Source organism: Rhineura floridana, chromosome 7, assembly GCF_030035675.1.
Source record: "Rhineura floridana isolate rRhiFlo1 chromosome 7, rRhiFlo1.hap2, whole genome shotgun sequence".
Taxonomy (NCBI): Eukaryota; Metazoa; Chordata; class Lepidosauria; order Squamata; family Rhineuridae; genus Rhineura; species Rhineura floridana.
In genome coordinates, this window is record NC_084486.1 from 131,103,803 (window position 1) to 131,131,322 (window position 27,520).

Here is a 27,520-nt window from a genome sequence, read left to right on the forward strand (position 1 = left end):
CAGCCTAATCATAATCAGCCTCTGTCATGTCTGAGATTAGGGAGAATGTCTTCCAGGTTTGGGGAAGGGTGTAGAGTCATATCCCAAGCTATGGTCTGAAGGCACATGATGCCAGCCCTGCTGAAGCTAAGCAGGGTCAGGTCTGGTCAGTGCCTGAATGGGAGACTGCCTGGGAACCATATGTAACCTGCCTTGGGTTTCTGTGATGAAAAGAAAGGCAGGGTATAAATGTAATAAATAAATAAATATCCAGACCAGAGCTTGGAAGTAACTCGTTACAAATAACGACTTACTTGTGATTTATTACTTTTTTTTAGTAACGAGTGGGTAACTTCATTACATTTTGCTAGTAATAGAACGAGTAGTCATTTCCTTATTTTTGAGCAGCAACTGCAACTTTTCCAGCATTACTTTGGGGCATTACTTGGGCGGAAGCAGGGGGAGTCTTCTGCTGCTCTGATTGGTGGACAAAAGCCTCACACTGGGCTTCTGTGCAGCGTTGCTGTTCCCTTGTGCTCTGTGTTAGGAGGCCTTGAGGGAGGAGGTGGAGAGCCAGACGGTCATGAAGCAGACAGAGAAAAAAAATTGCTTCAAAAAGGGACGGTGGAGGGAGAAAGCCAGAGGGCAAGGATGAAGGAGGAGCAGGCAGCAGCAGAATGGAGGTGAAGAGCTGTGGAGGGGAGTGACAATGATGTGTGTGTGTGTGTGTGTGTGTGTGTGTGTGTGTGTGTGTGTGTGTGTGTGTGTGTGTGTGTGTGTGTGAATTAGGGTTATCCTTTCTGGCTTTCAGGGGTGATCTCTGGACACTCCGGATGGTGGATCTCTGTTCACTCGCCCTACCCCCTGCCCTCCTTCTCCCTGTGCCTGCCTGCAAGCCCACTCACTCACTCGCTCACTCACCCCACCGCCCCCACCCCTGCTCTCTCCCCCTGCCTGCTCACTCACCCTACTGCTCCACCCCCACTCTCTCACTCACTCGCTCACTCATCCTACCACCTCCTGCTCTCTCACCCTGTGCTCGCTCACTCACCCGACCACCCCACCCCCTGCTCACTTTCCCACCACTCACTCATTCACCCTACTGCCCCCCACTGCTCTCATCCCCACTTGCTCACTCACCCTATCGCCCCCACCCCCACTCTCTCACCACCTGCTTGCTCACTCACCCTACCGCCCCCACCCCCTGCTCACTTTCCCACCACTCACTTACTCGCCCTACTGCCCCCACTGCTCTCTCACCCCCACTTGCTCACTCACCCTATTGCCCCCACCCCCACTCTCTCGCCACCCGCTTGCTCACTCACCCTACTGCCCACACCCCTGCTCTCTCACTCCCCACCTGCTCACTCACCCCCAACTCACTCACTTGCCCCTGCCACTCCCCACCCCCATCATCCGCTCTCCCGCTCCACCTGCTCAGGAGTTCTCTTCTGCTCCGGAATGATTTCCCATCTTCCTCCATTTTTTTGTTTGCCTTTCCTTGTTCCAATATTACAGGTTTCTTAAGGTGTTTGACACAGAGGTACATGTTTTATGTTAGTTCCATTAAGGACAATATTGCTTATCCCTGAAACTTTTTAAGGTAAATGGACACTGATTTTATTTTTCTTTGTTGATTGTACAGAAGAGTATCTACATCTATTGTAAATTGCTAATTTATCATTGTACAAAAGGAAACAAAAAACCCCAAAATTTGCTATTTAATTTTTGTATCAAAATATTTTTATTAATATTAAGGTGTGTGGTGTGGCAATGGATTCTTTCTTGTCATAATGCTCAATTACTATTATGTGGCTTTGAGTGTTCAAAGCACTTAAGACTCACAAAACTGAAGGGGAGACTTGTAGGTCATCTAGTCCAGCCCCTGCTTGAGGCAAGAAAGCCAGAGAGAGAAGATCCCCAACAAGATGGCTGACCTACTTCTATTTGAAGACCTCCAGGGAAGGGGAGGGGAGCTGACCTTGGGTACTTGGTCCAACTGTTAAGACGCTCTTATCTTTTTGGGACATTTTCCCCTCAACTAAAATCTACCCTCCTGTAACTTATGCCCATTAGATCCAGTCCTAACCCAGAGGTCTTTGTACTCTTCTATGTAGCAACCTTGGAGTTACTTGAAGACTACCATCATGTACCCCCACTTAAGCTTTTCCAGAATAAACCTACCCAGTTCACTTAAACTTTCATCATAGAACTTGTTTTCCAAACCCCTGATCATCTCCATTGTTGTCTTCTGAACCCATTCCAATTTGTCTAGATCAGCACCCAAAACTGGTTGCAGTGCTCCAGCTAAGCCCTGACTAGTGCAGAATTACGTGAACGATTACTTCTTATGACTGGCAAACTCCAGTTCTAATGAATGCAGCCTAAAATTGGTTTTGCCTTTGTGCTCCCACTGGGATAAACGGGAGCTTCCCCCCAAGCAAACTACAGGGTCAGGAGTGATGCAGTTCAGGACTCAAAGGGCTAAATGCCTCCACTACCACACCAGGGTCCCAATCCATGTCAGATCCCCACACTGGCTATTTCTGAAAAAATAAAGTGCACTCAAGGACAAATCATATGATTAATGTCATGTGTAGATTAAACTGGCCTTCAGTGGCTCTTTCTACCGGCTTGTCTTGTCCCTGGTTCTGCTACCCTCTGTTTATGTGTGCTCCTTTTTAATGTTGTTTTAGGCTACTTAGATGTGCAGCAGCCAAGGCCAGCACCTTGTAGGCAATTGTTTTTTAAAAAGTAACTGAAATGTAATTGTAGTGATTACTTTTGAGAAAAAGTAATCAGTTACTTTCAGAGTAATTGTAATTGTAATGGTAATTATTACTTTTTGGGCCATGTAACTGTAACTGTAATTTATTACTTTTAAAAAGTAATCTTCCAAGCTCTGTTCCAGACAGGCATAAAGTCCAAATCTTTCATTTTAGAAATTACAGACAAAACTCACAAAAAAGCAAGCTAGAAATAATAACACCATGCATTTTCCTCTGCATCCAAGATATTCTAAACATTGTTGAGCCCCAACTCCCCCAGGAGGAGCAGGGAGTGGAGTCAGTCGAGCCCCAGCTTCCCCAAATAGATCAGGGAGAGGAGCCAGAGGTGGATGATGTTTTTGAGGGCATTGAGGGAGGGGGTGAAGTCGACAGCCCGCCAGTTCCCACGGACAATCCTTCCATCAACAAAGAGCGCGCTCCACCTATAAGAGCCCCAACAGAGCCATTGGGAGATGACCTCACATGCACGCTAACTCCACCCCCCAGGACTCCCCACCTGGCACTTCAAATGTTTCCCCTCCAGCGGGTTCCCCATCCCCTGAGGTCGAGCTGGCACCTAGCGAGCCTGCACTGTCAGATGACCAGGCAGAGGCTCGCCCCCCCTCACTCCGTGTGAGACGCCGCGAGAAGCAGGTCAGTCAGAAGGTGGAACTTTGAAGGAGTCAGAGATTACGGGCAATGACCTTTCCTATTTAAGGCGGTACCCCCCCCTGATTGGGGTGCTGAGTTAACTTACTCCACACGCTGCAGAGCATGCTTAGGTAGTCTAGTTAGGGGCAGTAGTGGGTCAGCATAGAGAAGTCTATGAAGCGCACTGCTTTCGATGTAACCGTTACTCTAATAAAACAAGAATTAATTCCAGTCTCGTCTCCTTCTCGTCTCTCGGACTCTGGGCAGGACAAAACAAGCTAAGGGATGAGCTTGTTGGAAGCAGATCCATACACCTTTTCTAGAAAATATTATAGAATTGCAAGTGGCTCAGCTGCCGGAGTCCACCCAGCTTTTAATGAGTGAACAGTGAATTCAGGGAAATCATTAACACAGAGCTTGTTGCAACATATACACAAGCCATCCACTATTTTTCCTCCCAATTCACAAAAATAAGTGCAAAATGATTAAGTAAAAAATTATATTTATTATAGAAAGAGACTCACTGTTGGTTGGTTGCTTACTTACTTGCCTACCTGCTTTCTTTCTCTGTTTAACAAGGTTACAAAAATACTAAACTAAACAAACAAACAAAACAGCTCCTCAAAGTAGGGCACACTCCCTGTTGCTTCTCTGGTTACCTATGAAGAGACCTGGCCTTCAGGGAAACAGCTGTGAGCATGCTCAGAACCAGGCTAAGGCTACTACATAGGGTTGGTCTTGAAGCAGGCCTGACTTCTCTCTATCTGCTATACCGGCTGTGCTGGATAAGCCTTATAACAATGGGGGGAATAGAAGTCCTCCTGTAGGAGTGACAAGCAGGCAGTCCTGGGAGGGACCTCTTTACATAGCTACACGTTTGGATTAGGAGTGGCTGAATAGTGCAGAAAGCTGATTGGCCAGAGAACAGGAGACTGACAGAAATGCCTTCACAAGCCTCTGTGATTACTTGGATCCATACCAATCGGGTTTCAGGACTGGTCACGGAACTGAAACAGCCTTGGTCGCTCTGGTAGATGATTTGAGGAGGGCATTAGATAGGGGAGAATTCACCTTTCTTGTCCTCCTCGATCTCTCAGCGGCTTTTGATACTGTCGACCACAGTATCCTTTTACTTCACCTGGAGAGATTGGGAATTGGAGGCACTGTATTACAGTGGTTCCATTCCTTTCTCTCCGATAGGTACCAACAGGTAGCACTGGGGGAGGAGGTTTCAGACCCTTGGCCTCTCAATTGTGGTGTGCCACAGGGTTCTATCCTCTCTCCCATGCTATTTAACATTTATATGAAGCCACTGGGGACAATCAGGAGATTTGGGCTGCAGTGTCACCAATATGCAGATGACACTCAGCTCTATCTCTCGTTTAAATCTTCACCAGAGTTGGCTGTGGAGACCTTGTCCAAGTGCCTGGAATCCGTGAGTGGATGGATGGGAAGGAACAAGCTGAAGCTGAACCCCGATAAGACTGAGGTGCTGCTCGTGGGGGACAAAAGAAGGTTGGGAGATGTTGACTTGAAGTTCAATGGGGTAAGTCTACCCCTGAAGGACCAGGTCCGCAGCCTTGGGGTTGTACTTGATTCCAGGCTGTCCATGGAGGCTCAGATTTCGGCAGTGAGCTGGGCAGCCTGGTATCAACTACACCTCATACGAAGGCTGCAACCCTACCTTCCTGCTCATCAGCTCCCACTGGTAGTACACGCCCTGGTCACCTCTCGTTTGGATTACTGTAATGCGCTCTACGTGGGGTTACCCTTGAAAACGGTCCAGAAATTACAACTGATACAAAATATGGCGGCTCGACTACTTACGAACAGTCGCCGCCGAGATCACATCACACCAGTGTTGTTTGATCTACACTGGCTTCCAGTTGTTTTCTGAGCCCAATTCAAGGTGTTGGTATTAACCTTTAAATCCCTATACGGTTTCGGCCCAGTTTATCTTACGGAGCGCCTTCAACGCCACCAATTATGCCGCCCGACAAGATCAGCCACACAGGGCCTTCTCTCAATCCCGCCGACAAAAGCAGCTAGATTGGCGGGTACTAGAGAGAGGGCATTCTCAGTGGCGGCCCCCACCCTCTGGAACTCCCTCCCACAAGATCTCCGGCATGCCTCTTCCCTAAATGTATTTCGGAAAGCCTTAAAGACCTGGCTCTTTCAACAGGCCTTTGGGATCTCCGGGGAGGGTTAATTGTTATGACTGAAATGCCTCCTGCCCTGTTTTAATATTGTTGTTGCAGCTGTATTGCTTCTATACTGTTTTTATATTGTATTACTGTATTTTATTATATTGTGTTTTAACGATTTTGTACGTTGCCTAGAGTGGCCATCGGCCAGATAGGCGACACAGAAATTAAATTTATTATTATTATTATTCTGTAAATTCAAGAAATCATAAAAAGCAGAGCCTGGAAGACTACTTTTTAAAAGGAATTAAATTGCAATTACATGGCCCCAAAAAGGAATAAACTACCATTACAATTACAATCGTTCTGAAAGGAATTGATACCTTTGCCATTACTCAAAAGTAATCACTATAATTACACTTAAGTTACTTTTAAAAAACTCTAAAGTGCTTACAAGTTGCTAGCCTTGGCTGCTGCACACTAAGTCACCTAAAACAACATTAAAAATAAACACACACACACAGAGGTAGTAGAATAATTCTTTTTATCAATAAGATAGCAGTGGTGGTCTCTCTGCTGGTAAAGGAGACAGGGAGGGAGGCAGAGGCCACCGCTCAGAGTTTTGTGTGCCAAACCAAGTGCAACCCTCTCTCTCTCTTTCTCTCTCTCTGCAGCTTAAGTGGAAGGAGGGAGAAGGGTTAAGCGCATAATAGGCTGTCCCTTGTTTACTTCACACTGCTCTCTCCCAAAGCATTTTTAGTGGTGCCATCAAGTGGTTGCTATTTCCATTTATTCATTTATTGCATTTCCATCCCATCTTTTCTCCAAGAAGCTCAAGGTGGTGTACATGGCTCTTCCCTTCATTTAATCCCAACAACAACTCTGTGAGGTAGGTTAGGCTGTGAGGCAGTGACTGACCAAAGGTTACCAAATCAGCTTCATAGCTGAGCGGGGATTTGAACTCTAGTCTTTGAGGCCCTAGTCTGACACTAACCACTACACCTCACTGGCTCTCTTTGCATATTTATGTATTTATACAAAACATTTATATCCTTCCCCTCCTTCAATAAATGAAACATGTAGACAGTGTATGTTTTCTTTGGTTCCGAGAATTCTCCTACACCTTTAATCACACAAAGAAAGAATAATTGCCAGCTGTGGTTTTTCCCATTTGAAGTATCAGATCAATTCTTGCACGACTTTCCACTATTTTTCATCTTTTCCACACAGATAAAGTTGTCAGGTCCAGATCTTGCAATCCGAAACCCATTTATCTGGGGGTAGGTTTCACTGAGTAGGACTTACATAGGATTGTGCTGAAAGGCAGCTGTGGGGAACCTTTGACCTTCAGATGTTGCTGAACTACAACTCCCATCATCCCTGACCATTGGCCCTGCTTGCTGATGGGAGCTGTAGTTCCACAACATCTGGAGGGCCAAAGATTCCCCACACTTGCTGTAAGGGTTCTTTTAGGGATGGGAGAGAATATTCGCTAAATCAGATTTATTACTGGATTTTGATATAATCTGACAATTCACATTGGTTTTAGACTGGCATTGATTTCTTTTGGCGGGTCACAACTGTCATCAGCATGGTTTTTTTAAAAAAAAAATTAAAAAATCTGTTGCAGATTTTATCTTATTGTCTTCATAATCAGCTTTCCTCTCAGCCGATGCATTCTTAACTTCTGTCTAGGTGATAATAATTGCCATTAACAATCAAAAGTACTGCAAAACAACAAGAATAGCAAAATGGTCCTCGTTAAGCAGCACAGCAGCTAGCCTAAGGCAAGAGACAGAATTAACAGGCAATGAGCTCTAACTGATATTGAAACAGAAAAAAAATAGGGGGGAACAAGTGCCTGCAGCATAAGCATTTTCGTTAGCAATTACGTTGTTTTTTTTTCACTGTGAAAAAAACTGAGAATCGGCAATTGAGAAAACAATCAGGTACAAAAAAATGGCAGATTGGTACTGAAAGCCGGACTGTCGGAATTCAAATGGATAGGAACCAGCTACCAAACCCCGTCCCTAGTTTATTTATTTATTTATTTATTTAATTTAATTTATATACCGCCCGAAGCCCGAAGGCTCTCTGGGCGGTGTACATAAAAGGTAAAAGCAAGGACAATATATAAATACAATAAATACTATAACTCAAAAAACAAAAACATACAAACAATACAAGAACCAAACAACATCCAAACATGTGTTATATTACACATTAGTTAAGCTTTCAAAAAAAAAAATTTTAATCTTGCTTACGATGTTTTGAAGAAAACGTAACTAAACAAAGACCCAATCTGGAATATGCTCCCAATTAATGGCTCTTAATTTTCCCGCCATAAATGCCCTCCCAGCAACTATTTCCCCTTCTTCTTCGGAGAGGGGAGATTTTTGGTGGGCAATCAGCATGGAGCCACATCCACACCATACATTTATTCCCCTATTATTTCACTTTCAACAGTCATGCCTTCTCCTAAAGCATCCTGGGAAGTGTAGTTTGTGAAGGGTGCTGAGAGTTGTTAGGAGGCCCCCACCCCCTCACAAACCTGCAATTCTCAAAGATCCCTGGGAAGAGGAATTAAGTGTTAAACCACTCTGAGAACTGTTGCTCTGTGAGGAGAACAGGAGTCTCCTAACAACCTTCAGCCTCCTTAACAAACTACAAAAACGGGCGGGTGAGTGCAGAAGAAAGTAGGGGAGCGGGGGAAAGGGAATAAAGGATTGTACTGTTTTATTGTAATAAAGTGAAATCCCTGATAATAAAATAGAGTGTTGACTTGTCCCCTCCCACCATTCTTTTCTCTCTACACGAAAGGAAGTCTTCTTTTCAGTGGAGCTTCCTCTCAGTTAAGTGTGCATGGGAGTGCAGTCTGATAGGCTAGATCTACAAGATAATCAAACACACCAAGAGGGTAGCACCACAAAGCAGAAAGGGCCACAGCTCAGTGATAGAGCAGTGACAGCACTGGGAGAAACCCCTGTCTGAAACGCTTTAGAGCCACTGCCAGTCAGTGTAGACAGAACAGAGCTAGATGGACCAATGGGTTGGCCTTGATATAAGGCAACTGCCTATGTTCCCAAACAACTAAAGATCCAACAAGTGCGAGAGATAGGTTTATTGGTCCAAGAACTATACATGCCGACACATTTTGAGCAATGTCAGTTGCCCCTGCAAAAGTCTGCAGCTCCTTTTGGAGCCAATCTTCATAGATGTCAACATTTTCTGTCCTACTGAAAGCCTGTTGGAAGAAATAGTTATACTTGGGTCAATAAGCCAGCCTCCTAGACCTGCTGGATTTTGTTTCTTTTTCCTTGTACTACCTCTACCGCAGGGACAGAGAACCTGAAACCATCCAGATGTTATTGGATTCCACCACCTCATCATTCCTGTTCTCTGGCCATGCTGATGGGAGCTGGAGTCCACCAGCATCTGGGGAACCACAAGTTACAGGAAGCAAGGAAAGGTGAAGTACAATGCATACCAAATGAAGAGAGGGAAAAGAACATTCTATCCACGAATTGCTTGTCCTGGCTGCCTGAATGAATTCAGTCCCCGCTTTGCTGTTTTGTATTTCATCACAAGGGAACCCATGTAGATGCCTCTGGCAGAGCTAACAAATGCAGGATCTTTCAGCATGAGCTAGAACAACTTCATCACTTATTTAGGACTGGACACCTGTGAACTCTTCAGGACTAGGATCACTTTCTGCTGCAAACATAGTTCTAAGAGCAAAGTGGAAGCTACACAGAAATGCTCCCTGAAACCATGAAAGTAAGAAAAATGACATCAAAGTGAAATGTCAGTTTTGCACGTCACTTAGCTTTGTGTTAATAGCTGCCACTAATGTGCCAGCTTTCCCTACACACACTTTTTATGACTTTATCAGTGCATATAAAAGGTACATACCTGGAAAACATCAGCATAATATTCACAATTCAACAATTTGCAATGAGCCTCTGCACCCAGCATAGGCTGTCAGGTAATCCAAAGAGCGAGTATAAGGCCAAGGGCATTTGCACAGCAACATTTACTGGGAAAAGCCACTTGATTAATGAGGCAGGCAGATAACAGGTGGTCACCAAATTAAAGGCTGATTTCCTTCCCAAAGGGTTGCACTGTTAGATAAACTGAGGTGCCTTGGTTTGCAAGAAGCTTTAACATCAGGCCATTATAAGTGTTCCAGCAGAATAGGAACAACAGCCACAAACCTCAAGAGGAGGCACAGAACCTATTCCAGTTTGTTGTTGCTTACCAGGGATGTTATTGTCTGCAAAAAGTTATTTATACGAATTGCTCCCCAAATGAACACTGGGAAATAAATGGCCATCTTTGTCATCTAGATTTCTGCTAGTCAAATGGTTTAATCGTGGATATCCTCACAGGGTCAAACAAAGTTACATTTTGAACTGAACAGAAATAATGAGGAGGATAAGAATGAAAGTCCACATGTTGCAATTGGCCAGAGATCTCAGGGCATATGTTTGAGCCAGCATTTAGCATTGGAATCTACTTTTAATGAAAGCACTCAGTCCTGGAATGAATGAAGTGTAAGCAGAATGGTGGAAGGTGGCCCTAATGAAATGCACAAGTCCCACTCAAAGTCCAGGGCCAATGTCAGGTTTCAGGAGGCCCTGGACAAAGTGTCATCAATGGGCTTCCCCAGTGGGCCCCTCTAGTGACAACAGAGTCTTTCCCACAGTGGTGGTGGGTCTACCAGATAGCAGAGAGTGACAACAAGCAGCCCAACAACAGCATAGACAAAAGTGCCAGGCCCCTGCAACTAAACTCTCTGGCACAGTGACTATTTTAATTTTCCCACAATGCCATGTCCAGAATGCATATATCATGGGGATTATTGCATTGTGGGGAAATTAAAATGGCATCTGAGCTACTATATCCAAGGTACTATATCCAGCACTCCTGTCAGCTCTAGGCCAAAAATAAAATAAAAGGGGGGCTGGCTCAGAGGCCAAGCAGTGGACCCATCTGGGATGTTAGGGCCCTGACATTTCTCCAATCATGTCATGTGCTGGCACTGTGCCTGCCTGATTCCCTGAAACTTTAGAGAAATCATGGCCCTGGACCTTTCCAAAAACAGTGGAGATGGGGGGGCTCAGAAAAGATAGAGGCTGGGCATTTCTACCCTTCTCATTTTATTTTGGGACAAAATAAAAACTAACTTGAGTGCATGTGGATTCTCTCTCTGCTATTGAACTATTATTATCAGACCCTTTATATAATTTCTGGCACTTGTCTAGCTGCAACCTTAGTCAAGTGACCATTCTTTCCATTCTGAGCCCATCCTACCATGTTAATGGCTCTGTGTATGTCAGATAAGATTTGTTAATGATTTAATATCTAGATGTGAGAGAAGATTGACTATGGTTCTAGAGACTCTGGACTTCCTCACAGGGGTGGCCCAAGGCATTTTGGTGCCTGAGGCAGAGCAACAAATGGCATCCCAACCACCCCAACCACAATCAAGGCACCTGAGGCAGAAAATCATCTTTCCCCTTCCCTGGCAGTAAAATACAATCAGACATTTTGCTTCCAGAGGGCAAGAACAAGATGGCGCCTTCCCCTCCTGTTCCACATACAGAATCTGACTTCAGTGCTGAATCTTGTTTCAGCACTGACAACAGAATACCATTATTAAGTGCACCCAAGATCACCAGGCTAGTTTAGGGATGTCTGACCGGCCTGTGGCTCATACACCTTTGATCTACAGCAGAGGAGAATGGCAATGGCCAGGGAGCTCAGTAGTAACAGCTAGAGGGACTGACACCATTGCTGATGGGGATTTTTTATATACAAACAATAAGCAAAATATATTGTTTTATAAAGCTATAAAGATTTATAATATTTTAATAGTTTAGTAGCCAGCCAGAACCTTTTTCTTTTCAAATCTGTCTTTCCTGACTGTGCTGAGATGTATGGTACAGCTTGAACTCTATAAAATAACACTGAACATTCCTGTACCCTCCAAGATGTAGGAAGGTATGTGAAGTCCTGAACCAGAGCTTGGAAAAGTTACTTTTTTTGAACTACAACTCCCATCAGCCCCAGCCAGTATGGCCACTGGATTGGGCTGATGGGAGCTGTAGTTCAAAAAAGTAACTTTTCCAAGCTCTGTCCTGAACATTGCCATATTGACTATAACATAATGCAATGCCAATGCAATGCCTATGCAGTGCCTATGCAATGCCTATGTAATGCTGATGTGGAACCTCCTGATTCATTAATGCTAAAGTCTTTGTCCTGGAATGCATAAAAACCCAGGCAAGCAGTGGCCTGTTGCAGCTCTCCACCAACATCATGGGAGACTGACCATGCGCACATAACCAATAAAGGCCTAACTTTGCTGCAAGCCTGTGTCTTCAATTTCTTCTAGGACCCCCCGGTCCAACAAATCCCAGCATTCCCCATCATTGCCACCCAGCATCTGCTGTCTGAGACAACTGCCTCACTGCCAAATGGAAAGACCAGCCCTGAATTGAATCATCCTTATAAGACCACATCTGTACCTTGCACTGCAGTATCACACCACTTTAAACAGTCATGGCTTCCCCCAGAGAATCCTGGGAACTGTAGTTTGTTGGGGTGCTTAGAATTGTTAGCAGACCCCATTCCTCTCACAGAGCTACAGTTCCCAGACTGGTTTAACTCTGGGAAGATCTTTGACAATTATGTTGAGCAAGAAGGAATTATCATGTGAAATCAGTCTCACTTAGAGCAATAACTTTGCATTTCAGAGTCTTTGTTTTCAGAATGGTTCAATATTTATTGCAATGAGGGGAGGACTGCACAATTGTCTTTAATGAATTGTTATTAAGGAAACGTTTTTTAAAAAAGAATAGATTCTGAATCTTGTGTGCTTTTTTTCTCAAGTTCATAAGCAAATCACAAGCACATGGCAGGCAGGCAGAATAGTCTGTTCAGCCTTGCAGTGCTTACATACTTCACCAAGACCTGATGGTAGAACAAGCGTTCGGAGTCATCGCAGCATCTCAAAATAACAAAACAAAATGGTAATTCATAATAAATGTAAGATAAGAAGTAAAATTTATATCCCGATGGTGCAACACAAATGTGCTTGCCTATTGTTCTGAATTCAGATTTTGAAGCTTTCCATCATCTTCTGATTTGGTTAATTCTTCCTAAAACAGTTTTTCCCAGTTTCCATCAATGCTGTAGAAAAGCAAAAACAAATCTTGAGTTAATGAAGGGAAGAAGCCAATCCAATAAAGAAGTTCCTTGTTTCACTTAGTTAAAGTATAGCTGAGTTTGTTCATTTTATACAGGTTGTATCCAGTGTTAGTCGCATTCAAAAGAGACCCATTGTGCGGTATCCAATGAAGTAGTTCTGTTAGCACACAGTAATTTTCACTTGCGCAATGGAAGGTCCCCTCCTTCATCTCTTTTTGTGTACCCTCCCATATCTTCTCCAGATCTGCAGAACTCCCAGAACAGTTTTAGGAACTGTGTGTGGGCAGAGTAGAGGGAGGGGAAGTTCTGTTGTGCAGCTTCAAGTCCTTGAGCTTTGTTGGATTCTGCCCATTGAAATTCATGGACATGACTAACTTAGGTCCACTAATTTCAATGGGTCTACTCTGATAAGACCCTATGTATTATTTAAAAAAATCCTATTCTACCTTTCCTAAAAAAAAAATATGCATGGTGACTTGCAACTTAAAACACTATTATCAAAAATAAAATAGACCGAGTAAAATCATAAAAGAAATAGGTCTTGGGCTCCTTTGAGGAAATGTGGAAAATAAATGTAAGTTAAGTAGACACATGTAATATTTATATATTATAAACATTATATAAATGCAATATGCAAATAAAATATAGCTTCAACTAAGGATGGGGAAGAAATTTGATTCAGTTCAATTTAAAGCCAAATTCATCAAATTTGCACTTTCTGAAACAATATGAGAACCGAAACACAGGCATCCTTCCAAAATCACACTTACCCAAATTTTGTGATCCAGTTCTCCTAGCAATGTTTACAAAAATGCAAATATCAGGGGGAAATGTGCATAAAAATGAATATATTTGTGAAAATAACAAACAAAAATACATTATCTTAGAAGAGATTGCTTGCAAAAATGTGTACATTAGTCAAAACTGCACACAAAAATGTGTTTAGTAGGAGAAATTGGCATTAATATTGTGGAGAATTTTCATGAGGATTTCTTTTTCAAAAAAATTGCAAAATTGCCACAGAATTTAAGTTTGGCAGAATGAGAAACGAAGAGAACCTAAATTGACCAATCTTTCCATTCCTGGCTTCAACTCAAGTAATGGCAGTCCAAAAAACCAGCAAGATTATAACACATCATCTTTAAAGCCTCAATATACAGTAGTAAATCCCCTATTTGACTTGTTTGTTCCTGGACATTATTTCTCAGGTCTTGCTTGCAGGCTACTCATAGGCATCTGGTTGGCCACTGTGAGAAAAAGATGCTGGACTACATGGACCATTGACGCTTTACAGAAGGACTATTGTTGTGTTCTTTAAGGGAAATTATTATTTTTTATTTATTGTCTGACTGACTGCAATGCTCCCTGTGAGATGACGAGAATCATGTATGTCAGTGGCTGAGCCTGACTCCCCACGGGGTGAGACCCTGATGGTCAGGAAGGGCTTAATCCTCCTGAGTAAGAAGTGGAGAGACGGTGCATGTATTGCTCCAGATGAAAGATGGGGAGGACATGAGTGTGTGTGGCTTCTGCTCCTACTGGATTGCTTTTATTCAGCAGACCTATTTTTCTGTACATGATTATTGCTTAGTTGAACATTTGAATGTTGTACTGAAGAGAGAATTGAGTGGATGGAGCGATGTGGTGGGTGTAAGGAATATGTGATTGTTGCGTGATTGCATATGCAGAGTTGTGGATTTAAATTACTTTCATGTTTATGAGGATTATTTTGGTGATTACATTATTATGTGTGCTTCTTGTACCATTTATGAGACTTTCAGGATGATAAAATGTTGCAATTATGTTGCATTTTGATGTTTTGTCTTGATGTATTTTGACGTTTTGCATGCAATTTACTTTTGTGGTTCTTGATTGTTTTACTTATGTACATTGCTGTTTAATTGAGTTACTTAAAATGTGAGAGGAGGAGTGGTGTTTGGTTTTGAATGTGGAATTTGTATTATATTTCTTATATTGATTCCACTTTTGTTGGGATATAAACTGCTCAGAGCTTTCTGTGGAAATATGAAGCAGTGTATAATTAACTAAAATGTCTGCAATCTGGTACCCTGCTAAGCTGTTTATAGACTCAAGCTTGCAACAGGTAGTAGCAGCCAAACCTCAGTGTCAGAGCTTCTACTCTGCAGGCAGAAGGTACCAGGTTTAATCCCCAGCATCTCCAGGTAGGGCTGGGAGAGACTCCTGCCTGAAACCCTGAAAAGCTGCTGCCAGTCTGTGTAGACAGTACTGAGCTGGATGGACCAATGGTCTGACTCAGTAAGGCAGCTTCCTATGTTCCAGCCAGTGTGGTGGGGCAGTGATGTGGCTGGTGTGTTTATGCAGCCCCAACCCCACCCCACTCCCCCCCATCCCAGCCCCATCCAGGTAAGCTGTAGTGACACTAGTATTGGGAGGGTGGCTCCACAGCTCTGCCTCACCCACACTAGCTCCTCCTGACCAAAGGGTTGTAGAGGTTGCTGTTGGTTATGAACAAATCAGTGATTCTCCATTCATTTCACTGATGCCCCACTCAGAAGTTACTTTTTTGAACTACAAATCCCATCAGCCCAATCCAGTGGCCATGCTGGCTGGGGCTGATGGGAGTTGTAGTTTAAAAAAGTAACTTTTCCAAGCTCTCTATAGGCCCCATTTTGAGCAAATGGCATACAAAATAAGCATGCAGTTGGTAGATCAAGAGCATACAAATTATTAAGGATGTGTTAAGATATGAAAGGGGCGGATCAGAAAGGTTAAAAAAAATATCCAGAGCAGAATTAATTTATAGTTAATTCTTTGGTTGAGTTTAAAGAACTGGGGCAGAGAGGAGAAGGAGGAAATCTGGGTCAGCAGTTTCCATCCATTTGTGAAACAGAAGCAAGAGCTTTGTAAGAAAGTATTGTTAACACAATTTATTATAACATAACAAGGTGTAATATCAGTGTACTGGAGCTGAGATTATGTACAATGTATTCTTTATTGGGTGTAACAGGCAAATTTATTTTTAAGAGAGAATAGAACACTCTGTGACTACACAGGAGGCAAGCAATGTACTCCCTACTCCTAACAACAGCGTCAAGGGCGTCCCAGCTCGTTTTAACACTCCCAGCATAGTCTGATGTTTCACAGATGAAAATAGGGACACTCCAGTGTATAAGTGGATCAAGTCTAGAGGCATGGTTTGGTGGACAATAGAAAGGCCCTAGCTCAGTGGTGGAGCATCTGCTCTGCATGCAGAAGGTCCCAAGTTCAATCCCTGGCATCTCCAGGTAGGGCTGGGAGAGAGTCCTGCCTGAAACCCAAGGGAGCCACCACCAGTCAGTGTAGACATTACTGAGCTAGATGGACCAATGGTCTGATTCAGTATAAGGCGGCTTCCTATGATCTTTAGCAGGCCAACACAATCCAGAGGCAAGTATTTCACAAGCAGAAACAGGGACTGATAGATGACTCCAGGTGACAAAAGCAGGCAAGGCAAGCCCTCGGCTACAAAGCAAGTCAAATATATTTTACACATACACATATTTGATGTGGTTAAAGAATGCTGTGTTTACAGAGATTATTGGCCCCATTTGACAGATGAGCAAGACGAAGACCACATTCACAAGGATGCTGAGTTGGTAGGAGGAGACCCCTATTCCCCTCACAGAGCTACAATTCCGAGGGTTCCCTGGGAAGAGGGAGTGACTCTTACACTACTGTGAGAATTGTAGCTTGGTGAGGGAAATAGGAATCTCCTAACAACTCTCATCACCCTTCACAAACTACCCTTCCCAGGATTCTTTGGGGGAAGCCATGCCTGTTTAAAGTGGAATAATAGTGGAATAAAAGTATGGTGCGAATGTGGCTCAAGGCCCAGCAATGACTATCCCAAGATCAGTGAGTGCATCCATCCATGGCACAAAATTCTTTAAGCAGAAATAATAACAGAGGGCGTCTAAGCCTATCCGAAATGTGTTTCCTTCACCAGGGACCTAAACTCTCTCTCTATACTTAGAATGAAGAAGCAGGGGCTGACAGACAAAGTGATGCCATCTTCCATACAGATGAAAAGCACAGCAGCCTTCTTTTTCAAAGCTAATCATAGACCCCCATCTATGTTGCCTGAAAATGACAACCAAAGCACACATGCATTTTGTTCCCCTACACACAACAACCCACTCCTAGTTTTCCCCCTCACTTGCCTTCCAGAAACTCTTCCCAAATGTTAGCGGCCTAACCCTGGATCCCAAAGAGGGGGTTACCACAGCCATGTGAGATATCCTTGCCCTGCTTTGCTCACGTGTTCTCAAAGGCCATATCCACGCCATACACTGAAAGCAGTATTATACTACTTTAAATAGTCATGGCTTCCCCCAAAGAATCCTGGGAACTGTAGTTTGTTAAGACTGCCAAGAGTCATTAAAAGAGCCCCATTCTCCTCACAGAGCTACAATTCCCAGATGTCCTTAGGAAGAAGGACTGATGGATAAACCACTCTGGGAATTGTAGCTCTGTGAATGGAAAATGGGGCCTCCTAACAACTCTCAGCACTCTTTACAAACTACAATTCCCAGGATTCTTTGGGGGCAGCTGTTAAAGTGGCATACAGTAGTATAGTGGCAAATTCAGAAATTCAGGGTCCATTCATGATGGTCACACCAGGCTCCCTCACAGCCATACCCCCTTTTCCATTTCCCCTCATCTCCCTTGTTATCTCCGAGTCCACACTCAACTATAACAGATGTCCCTAGGAGCCAAGCAGATGAAAGTAGAGGCTGTGTGTTAGCTACTGAGGAGAGCCTTCTCAGTGGCTGACTCACCTCCTTCCACTCTGATTGGCTCCAATCAACACGAATGGACAAGGACTCTTCCTAGTGGCTTACACGTTCGCCTTTTATACTGATTGGCTCATACTGTACATAGGGACCTGGCTGGGACCCTGTTCTCAAAAAAGTAAGGGGGCTATGATCCCCTGGAATAGTGCTTTAAATGTGTGGTGTGGATGTGGCCAAAGAGTGCAATCCTATGAAACTTATACACGAAAAATACCACTGGTCTGTCCAGCTGAGTGTTGTCTACACTGACTGACAGCATCTCCTCAGTGTTTCCGCATACAGGAGTCTTTCACAGCCCCACCTGGAGATGCCATGGATTGAACATGGATTGAACATGGGACATGCTGCATGCCAAGCATGGGCTCTGCTACTGAGCTATGGCCTGCCCACAAATTCATCCTCCTGACCCCAAATGTGTGATCGCAGGATGTGGTTATATGTCATGTGGAACGTCCCTATCCCCTCAAGGCTGGTGAAACATTTGGACTAGCTGCATAGCTAGTTATCCTGGCTCCTATCCCAAAATGCCATGTCAAGGCTTTTCTTTCAAGTTAACAGAGAGAGATTTATTCGGGAAAGTGCAGCAAAGGTTCAGCAAGGATCTCGGGATACTGCAGAGCCACCATCAAGAGTATGAAAGCAGGATCTGGAGTGCTAGACTGGATGGAAGAAACAAAGATGCCATGACAAGTCTCCATACTCTTCCTGCCTAACTTTTAAAAGACGAAGGCATGGGGGAGCTCACTTGCAAGATTCTCACCCTGCACAGGAAGGCTGTGTTTGCAACCGGTAAGGAGCCCCTAGCTGTTCTTGCCAATGGAGGAGGTGCCAAGTTCTTGGCTACATAACAGGGACCTGCCCCCTCGGCACCTCCCCCCTCTCCTGCTCTGCTGGCGGTGTCTCCAGCACCCCTTCCCCAACAACCAAAGGCAAAGGTGCTGGGTCCTCATCCTCCCCTTCCTCCAGATGGCTCCAGCTCTCTAATCCCCTCTGCCGCCTCCACATCTGTCAAACATGGCCTCTGCAGTACGGACCTAGTTAGAACTGTGGAGCTCATGACCTTGGGCTTTTAGCGACAGGTAGAAGCACAGAAACTATCAAGTGATCTTGTTTATGCCATGGAAAGCGAAACTGGCTGGTTTCTGAAGATCAAAACATTGTTAAAGGCAAAAGAGGGGGGTCTGGACCTTTTCTTTCTTTTCCTTTTCCTTTTCTTTGCAACTCTAAAAAAACCTATTTAGGTTCTGTGGAGCTCCACTAGCGAACAGAGTTGTTACTCTAGTACGTTAAGGGAATGGCCATAACTCTCTGATAATACATCTGCTTTGCACGCAGAGTCCCAGGTTCAATCTCCAGGAACTCCAGGTAAGGATGGGAATGTTTTTTGTCTGAAATCCTCTGTGTGGCTGTGAGTATACTTGTGTGTGCCTGCCTGCCTGCCTGCCTGCCTGTCTATGCAGAATAGAAATCCTCAAAACAAAGAGCAGGCATTTCCTCCCACCAATTGCTGGACGTCTCTAAGGGCATTTTCACAGCTGAGGTTTAATTAATTGCTTGCACTTCCCATGCTCTGCAGGGCAAATGTGAAATCGGCAATGCCAGAATGTACTTTTTATTTAAAAGCCACTGTCCATGAGCAGATCAACAATGCCAAACAAGCTTTCCCAAGAAGAGACACAGTTTGCCCATCGCTACAAATCTTCACCTGCATTATATCACAGCAGGGGAGGGTAGAATGTATGTCTGGGCACATACTGAGCTCAAGCTGGGTGACTGCAAATTCAAGTGGTACCAAGCAGTGTTTCATATGAATAGGGATGGGGGAGAAATTTGGTTCAGTTTGCATTTTAATGCAAACCTACCCAATTCACACTTCCTGAAACAATACATGAATCAAAACGCATCTACCCTTCAACATTCCCAGTTCTCTGAATTTTGCGATGCAGTTCTCCAACCGAATAATGTCTCCAAAAATGTATGTATCTGAGGAAAGTGTGCAAAAATTCACGGAGATAACTTACAAAATGCATTAGGTTAGGAGAAATTGCTTGCAAAAAATGTGTATATTAAGGAAAATTGCACACAAAATATGTATATCAGGAGAAATTTGCACCAGAATGTTGACAAATTTTCATGAAGACGTTAAAAAAAATCATTGATGTGGAAATGTGGAAAACTGAGGTTAAATATTGGGAAAATGAGAAACTAAGAGAAATCAAAACTGACACGTTCATCCATCCCTACATATGAATTGATTGAATCCTAAAACATGCTCCAGAGTCATCTTCGGTTCCATAGCACAGCAAACGGTGGGGCTTCCTTGGCAGCCAAGTCATATTTCCAAGTGGATTGTGTCCTTTTCCCATCTTCTACTTAGGAAAGCTCAATCTCCGCAGGCTCTTTAGCCTTTCCTCATAGGATTTACTTCCCTGATCCCTTTATCATCTCAGAAGCTCTCTGCAGAATCCCTGCTCTCTGCCTCTTTCTGAATAGGCCTGGACCAAAACCTGCCTCATATCATGCCTCATATCCTCACCAGGTATCCTTCATACCTACCTCCCTTTGAAGCAAATCTCAATTCATTTTCCTTTCCACTTCCCTTGCTTTCTCCCATTTGTTATCCTGCCTCTGTCACACAGTTCCTCACACATCTGCCTTGATTTTTTTTCACGGTCCAGAATTTCTTTGGGGAATAAGTTCTTTTCATCAAATGCAGCTTTCAGGGCTACAGGACCAAAAATAAAAAGCAACATCCTCATTATGACCAGGCATATTTGTCTGTCTGTCTTTCTATTTTTTAAAGGATCGTGCTGAATATGAAAGTGAGCGAGAGGAATAAAGCAATACAAAACACAACCCATTTACTCCTAAACCATCTATCATATGTCAGTTAAACAAACAACTTGCCCCCCAACCTTTCAGTTTAACATGTTATATTGTGGGCTTTCCATGCTCACAGATGTTCCAAATGCTGGGGAACCACAGCTCTTAAGGACCTCACCCTCAACACACTGATATTTAGGCAATATTGTATTTAGCTCTGTATTCTATCCTGGAATTAGTTCTAGCTTCACCACTGCCTTGAAATTGGATGGTAGAGTGGTGAACCTAAGTCCCAGATTTGTCTGTTCACTGGAATAGACACATGGAGTCTATGCAGCTGAACCCAGTGGAGGCAGATCCAGAAGGGCATGTGGGGCACTGCCCCACCAACCTTAGTCTACCCCCCACCTGCCTGCTTTCCTATTTACAGCTGGTGCAGGCATTGACAGTCTGTCAGCTTCCTCTTCCTCCGCCTCAGTGTTGCCCCTTGAACTCAGAAAGGGGAAGGATGAGGTCAAAAGTGGATTTCGTTGGCTCTGCCTGTCATTGGCTCTGGCTCTGCCCACTGCTGGCCTTCCACCCTACCCATCCCAATGGGCACCATCCACCACTGACGGAACCTATCCTGTAACTGAAGCTTCCACTCCTTGTTGCACGTACCCAACTGACAACCAATACGATCCACATAGAATGATAGCTTTGGTTGCATACGCTCCATGTGTCTATTCCAGGAGACAGACAAATCTGGGACGTGAATCCACCACTCTGCCATTCAGCTCCAAGTTCTCTTCTTCACCCCAGTTCCATCTCTGACAGAGAGGAGTAAGCCCATATAGGACTACTCTTTATTTATATACCAATACCAATTTGAGTCTTTCATTGCTCATGTTCATGTAGCCAAATCCACACCACCCACCCAAAAGAGAGAGCAGATGCGGGGAATCCCTTTGAACACCAGTTCCCAGGGAGCACAAGTAGGGAGGGTTGCACTCATGTCCTGCTTGTGGGCTTCCTATAGACATGCAGTTGGCCACTGTGAGAAGATGATGGCAGACTAGTTGGGCCTCTGCTCTGATCCAGCAAGGTTCTTCTTATGAGGGGCATGCAAGTACAAAAAGGGGGGAAACAACTGCAAAATAACTCAGTGGCACAGACTGTTGAGAGACTGAAGCCCTATCTGGGCCTTCAATCTCATCACACGTAAACAGGTGGGATCGTGTTGCCAAGCTCTGCCCCCTCCAATGCACCAGTTTAGGGCCTAAGATGAAGATCAGAAATGGGAAGCCTCCTCTACTTATGGAGGCTCCCCATGCAGTTTAGAACTCTACCCAATCAGGAGATTGAATGCCTAAATGGAAGGATGAGGGACTAAAACCTGACAGCTGGGTGGAAGGTGGGAATTGGCCTGAGTGGCTGGACCAGGAGGACAGGTACACATAGATATACAAGAGACATAGAAAGAACCATTGTCTGGATAGGTTACTTCCTGGTCCACACAAAGACATGGTTTGTAAATGTCTCTAGGGCCAGAACAGAGCACTGCCCATGGAAACCAATGGAGAAATCCATGGTTTAAGGTAGCAGGCACTGAGCACCTGTATGGCGACTCTACCCTACCCCATCCCTACCCCCCAAATCCCAAAAGGTAGTAGGAAAGGGAAGAGGTACTGCTCTTTCTCAGTGCTTATTAAGCTCCACGGTCCGGATCCTTATCAGGATTAGACATGCAGGCCAAATCTGGCAGGTGGGCAGGGCCATTCACCTGTCACTCAGATGATGCCATTATGACATCACCCAGTTGACAAGTGGATTGTCCCACCTACGTGTCAAAATCCAGGGGTAGGGCCTCCAAAGCACCCGCTGCTGTTGAGGAAAGCTGGAGAAAGAAGCCTACAATGTAAAAGGCAGGCTTTCTTCTTTCACTTACCCCAGCCGCAGCGGCAGAGGGGAGACCAGAGGAGAAAGAATTCTTCCCTTCGTTTGCTCCCCACCACCATTACTGAGGTGAGTGAGAGAAGGAAGCCTGCATTTTAAAACAGTTGGGGAGGGGGGGAGGAAGCAGAGGATTATTTGTCCCCTTCGTCCCCTCTCCCCATGTTGCCACCGCTGCTATTGGGGTAAGTGTCCCCCTCCTTCAGCAAGGCACTAGCTTCTACCGCCCATCAGTTGATGGGCAGTTGGAAGCACGCCTTGTTCTAGCAGAGGGGCAGACAGGAGCCCACTTTAAGCTCCTGATTCTTCCTTTGAAGTCTCCGCCTTTACCCTCCTCACACCTGACATCATGTATGATGTCAGGTGCAGGGCAGGTGGGCATGGCTTCCCCAAATGGCCTCATGGGCCAAATGGGGAGGCCTGGAGGGCTGCATTTGGTCCGCAGACCGGAGGTTCCCCACCCCTGTTATTAAGTGTGAATTGTTACAAAAACCAATTTGCTGACGCACATTCCAAGGCAAATTCAGTTTGCTGTTCCCATGTTGCAAACTAGAAGGGGCTGTGTCTGGGAGAGAGTGATTTACGGCAGCCCTCCTGCGTAGCACACATTTGAGTATACAGGTTAGGCTTTCAGTATTTTGCAACCATCCTGCATTGTTGTGCAGAGGTACTGGACCTCCACTGCAGGAATGGCATAGCTTAGAACAACCCTACCATCTTTTCACCACATTGCAAATTGGGCTGCATGAACAGGGCACTGCACTCCTGCAGTGTAGCTCAGCCATACAGCTCACTGGATACATTGGGCCAGTCAAAGAGTTGCCCCAGGAAAGAGCTTCAAGTCAGAGGCTATATTATTTCCCATTTTTAAGGGGAGAGGAAAGGTGCAAACTGCATAGCATTAGTACTTCTAAAGCAAACATTGTGATTTACTCATTGTTATTACAATGCAGGATTGTTCACCGACTCCTTACTGAAAGAGTTAACATTAAAGATTACTTAGCCTGACTCACATCCCATGTCCAAACAGGAGTTTTAGGAGGATTAATGAGAAAAACTCTGAAGTGCTTCATATAAATTTAATAATAGCATTTTGTATCTAAAGCTCCTGGGGAGCACAGAGAAATCCAAAAGTCTGGCAAGATTAATGACTGCAAAGAAAAAAAATCAGCACTTTGCCAACTGAGATCATACACCTGGCTACTCAAAAAAGCTCTTTGGGAATTGATCTGGCCTCCAAAAGGATTATATTTTAATTTTTCAAATTGCTTTTTGGAGCCATGTGGGGGCTGTCATTGGGCTGTGCTGAATCATCAGCATAAGCTCCCACTTAATTCTCTTTTTACTTCTTGGGGGCTTTCCACTCAATTCTCAGTCGCCTATTCTTATCTAGCAGGAAGACACAGGACGCTTTTCCCTCTATCAAGTCGGAAGTGCTGATTCTGAGATATGAAAATAGCTACACCAGCTCAGTTCACAGTGATGGTCTATGAGTGATCTGACAAAGTCTTTGGTGAAGAATCTGCAGTCACAAAAGGCAATTCCTTCCAAGAAGCACTATGCTAAAATTTCCTTGTGCGATTTACCCAGTTACTCTCCAATTAACACAAGGGTGGGGAACCTTTTACAGGCTGAGGGCCACATTTCCTTCTGGGCGACCTTCTGGGGGCCACATATCAGGGTGGGTGGGGCCAGTGGCAAAAGTGGTTGAGGCAATGAATGTAAATTTTACTTAAGTACTGTAAGCTAGTTTCTACACTCATTCATACACCCCTTCTTAGTTCCCGCACGTTTAGTTTCTGCTTTCTTCTCCTTCCACGTCTGCAATGCTGGTGGGCTGCCAACTCTGATTCTAGCCCCATCCGCTCATACATGAAAGCATCCCCATATTCATCCATGAAATGTGGGAGGGTATGCAAGCTACTCTTGATGGCTCTGTGCCAACATTAAGAATGACCTGCAACCCACTAGATGTCTTGGGTAGCCACATGTCCTACTTTACAGCAGATAATCCTGTAGCTGAGGGATTATTTGGTCCAAGTCTGGCTTAAAGATAAAGACCATTGAGCAGGGAGATCTGCAGCGGCCAATTAACAGTTAGCTTCTAGGCAGCAGACTGCGCAGGCACACAGACCAGCTCAGTATAATCTTTCCCCAATATGGGGAGATGTATTTTATTTCTACCTGAGTTACAGTAATCATTTCTAGATTTTCACCTTGGTGTATAAATTAGCATATGCAATTGTTATGCAAATCTGTGCCCTCTTTGATAATCCATTTCCTCTTTTTTGGCAATGTGTAAGTGGCTACCCTAGAATGTGTCTTTGACTAAGATTAATCAAAAGGTCTGTGTGTGTGTGTGTGTGGTTTTAGGGATGGTGTATTTGCTTAGCAGCAGGGACAAAACCTTACAATAGCCTCCTCTGTATTAAAATTACATCTCTGTTTGTAAAATCTAATGAAATTCAATTGTGAAATGGTTCCCAAAATGAATGTTCGATTGTTGCAAAGTGCAATCCCCACTGGGGAAACATTAATTATGGTCACATTATTGTATTAGCTTATAGAATTATTTGTCTCTTTTTTCTCAGTATTGCTATGGCCTATGGTTAAAACAAGAAGGATAAACTTTGCCTCTGTGGGATTAAGATGATACCAGGATAGTTTAATTAATTTTTCTGACATCCAATCATCTTGTGGAAGTTAAAGAGGATGTAGATTTGAGGTGGTTTACTCAACTTGTGTAAAGCCAGAAGAGCCAAAAGATCTTCTAGCTCACGAGAAGGTAACTTAAAGGCCTTTAGACTTAGAATCATAGAATAGTAGAGTTGGAAAGGGCCTATAAGGCCATTGAGTCCAACCTCTCACTCAATGCAGGAATCCAAATCAAAGCAATCCTGACAGATGGCTGTCCAGCTGCGTCTTGAATGCCTCCAGTGTCTGAGAGCCCACTACATCCCTAGGTAATTGGTTCCATTGTCCCATTGCCATGTGGCTCTAACAGTTAGGAAGTTTTTCCTGATGTCCAGTCGAAACTTGGCCGAAGCAAGGATTTTTCCCCCCTGCCTGCATAGCTCAGGCAACTGTCCTGCCATGGCTTACCTGCAGACTGGAGGTAGGGGACCAGGAGTAGGGAAATACCATGGGTCTGGAAATGGAGTGGTTGGTACCATTTGGAGTGATTGTACAAGGTAGTCTTTTTTAAAACAGCTATGTTAATAGCGTGAGAGCCAGTGTGGTGTAGTGGTGAAGGTGTTGGACTACGACCTGGGAGACCAGGGTTCAAATCCCCACACAGCCATGAAGCTCACTGGGCGGCCTTGGGACAGTCACTGCCTCTCAGCCTCAGAGGGAGGCAATGGTAAACCACCTCTGAATACCGCTTACCATGAAAACCATAGGGTTGCCATTAGTTGGAATCGACTTGAAGGCAGTCCATTTCCATTTTCAATCCCATTTGATGCAAGAGGCTTTTTATTTATACAATGCCTAGAGAGCCAGTGTGGCGTAGTGGTTAAGTTGTTGGACTACGACCTGGGAGACCAGGGTTCGAATCCCCACACAGCCATGAAGCTCAGTGGGCGACCTTGGGCCAGTCACTGCCTCTCAGCCTCAGAGGGAGGCAATGGTAAACCACCTCTGAATACCGCTTACCATGAAAACCATAGGGTTGCCATAAGTTGGAATCGACTTGAAGGCAGTCCATTTCCATTTTCAATCCCATTTGATGCAAGAGGCTTTTTATTTATACAATGCCTAGAGAGCCAGTGTGGCGTAGTGGTTAAGGTGTTGGACTACGACCTGGGAGACCAGGGTTCGAATCCCCACACAGCCATGAAGCTGACTGGGTGACTTTGGGCCAGTCACTGCCTCTCAGCCGCATGAGAACCCTATTCATAGGGTCGCTGTAAGTCGGAATCAACTTGAAGGCAGACCATTTACATTTACATGTTAATAGCACTGGCACTACTTGCAGTTCCAGGCGGCTGGTATTCAGAGGCATGCTGCCTCCTACAGCTGAGAGAGGACACAGCCATCCTGATAGCTTTATCCCCCATGAATTTGCCTAATCCTCTCTTAAAGCTATCCAAGTTGGCAGCCATCCCTGTACCTTGTGGAACCGAATTCCCCATTTACACTATGTGCTATATGAATAGTACTTTCTGTTGCCTGCCCTGAATCTTCCAACAATATCTGGTAGTGGCAGATCTCACATTCTATCAGCATAGCAGGTAAGTGCTCTAACCGTTTGACCATGCCAGATTTAATATGGCAAACTTTGTTTACAACTTTGGATCACCTGCTTCCTGTAACTTCCTGACTTGTCACACCCTCAAATGCTTGCCAGTGGCCAAGTGATAAATTGTAGAGTTTCCTATTACCATTACCTTCTTTTAAGAGAGATAAGCTAGTGACCTTTATATTTGCCTCTCTCTAGCAAGAGCTGGAGTAATGAGAATATAATGAAGGTATACTTACTTGCTGAAAGGGTAGACAGCTTTAAATCTTCAGAACCCTTCTCTGCTGACTTTTCTCCAAAGTATTTGTCAGGGTGCAAAAGAAAGTCATGCTCATCCATTTCTGTCATCTCCTCCAGGGCTTCGATATTTAAAGACCTAAATGCAACTTATCAAACCAAAGGATCATTCCCAGAGCTTGGAAAAGTTACTTTTTTGAACTACAACTCCCATCATTTCACATATCAGCACAACTGCAACTGAAGCAAAGCAATGTTTTGTGCCTAATCATACTAAGCCACTTGCACAGCTGAGAAATATGGAGAGAGCTGCATAAACACAGATACAAATGCAGAGAGATTCACTGGCCATTTTTATTAAGTTCTGCCAAAGAAAGCTCTCAATCCTCTGCATTAAAAAAGAAGAAAAACTCTTAATTTTAATTAAAAGGCAAGTTTTCCAAGCAAACACAGCAAAATCTGTCACTAGTGTACAATAAATATTCACTAATAGACCAAAACCCTTGTGGTTTAAGAACGTACTTAATAGCCAACAGATATTTCTATCAAACTTTAAAAAGCAGGGAAATTGGACAGCTATAGTGCATGCACCAGGGGAGCAGGAGACCTGACCTCCTCTCTGAGATATCGTACTGCCCTACAAATTTATCAAAATGTAAACACAATTTGGGATGGTCTTTCAGAGTCCAATCCACTTCCTATATAGCTTGGAAGAATTTA

General features: G+C 44.2%; 1 protein-coding gene across 1 annotated transcript in view; it reads right to left on the bottom strand.

The window, feature by feature from the left end:
• Positions 1–12,660: 12,660 nt before the first annotated feature.
• The window catches only part of WDR49 (WD repeat domain 49), a 140,510-nt gene continuing 125,650 nt past the window's right edge, over positions 12,661–27,520 (bottom strand). Inside the window, exons 18-20 of the mRNA XM_061634496.1 lie at positions 26,803–26,949; positions 20,125–20,293; positions 12,661–12,736 (exon numbers count right to left, since the gene is read on the bottom strand). Coding sequence (XP_061490480.1) covers positions 20,148–20,293; positions 26,803–26,949 — 293 coding nt within the window. The 3' untranslated portion in view covers positions 12,661–12,736; positions 20,125–20,147. The remainder of the gene's footprint in view (positions 12,737–20,124; positions 20,294–26,802; positions 26,950–27,520) is intronic.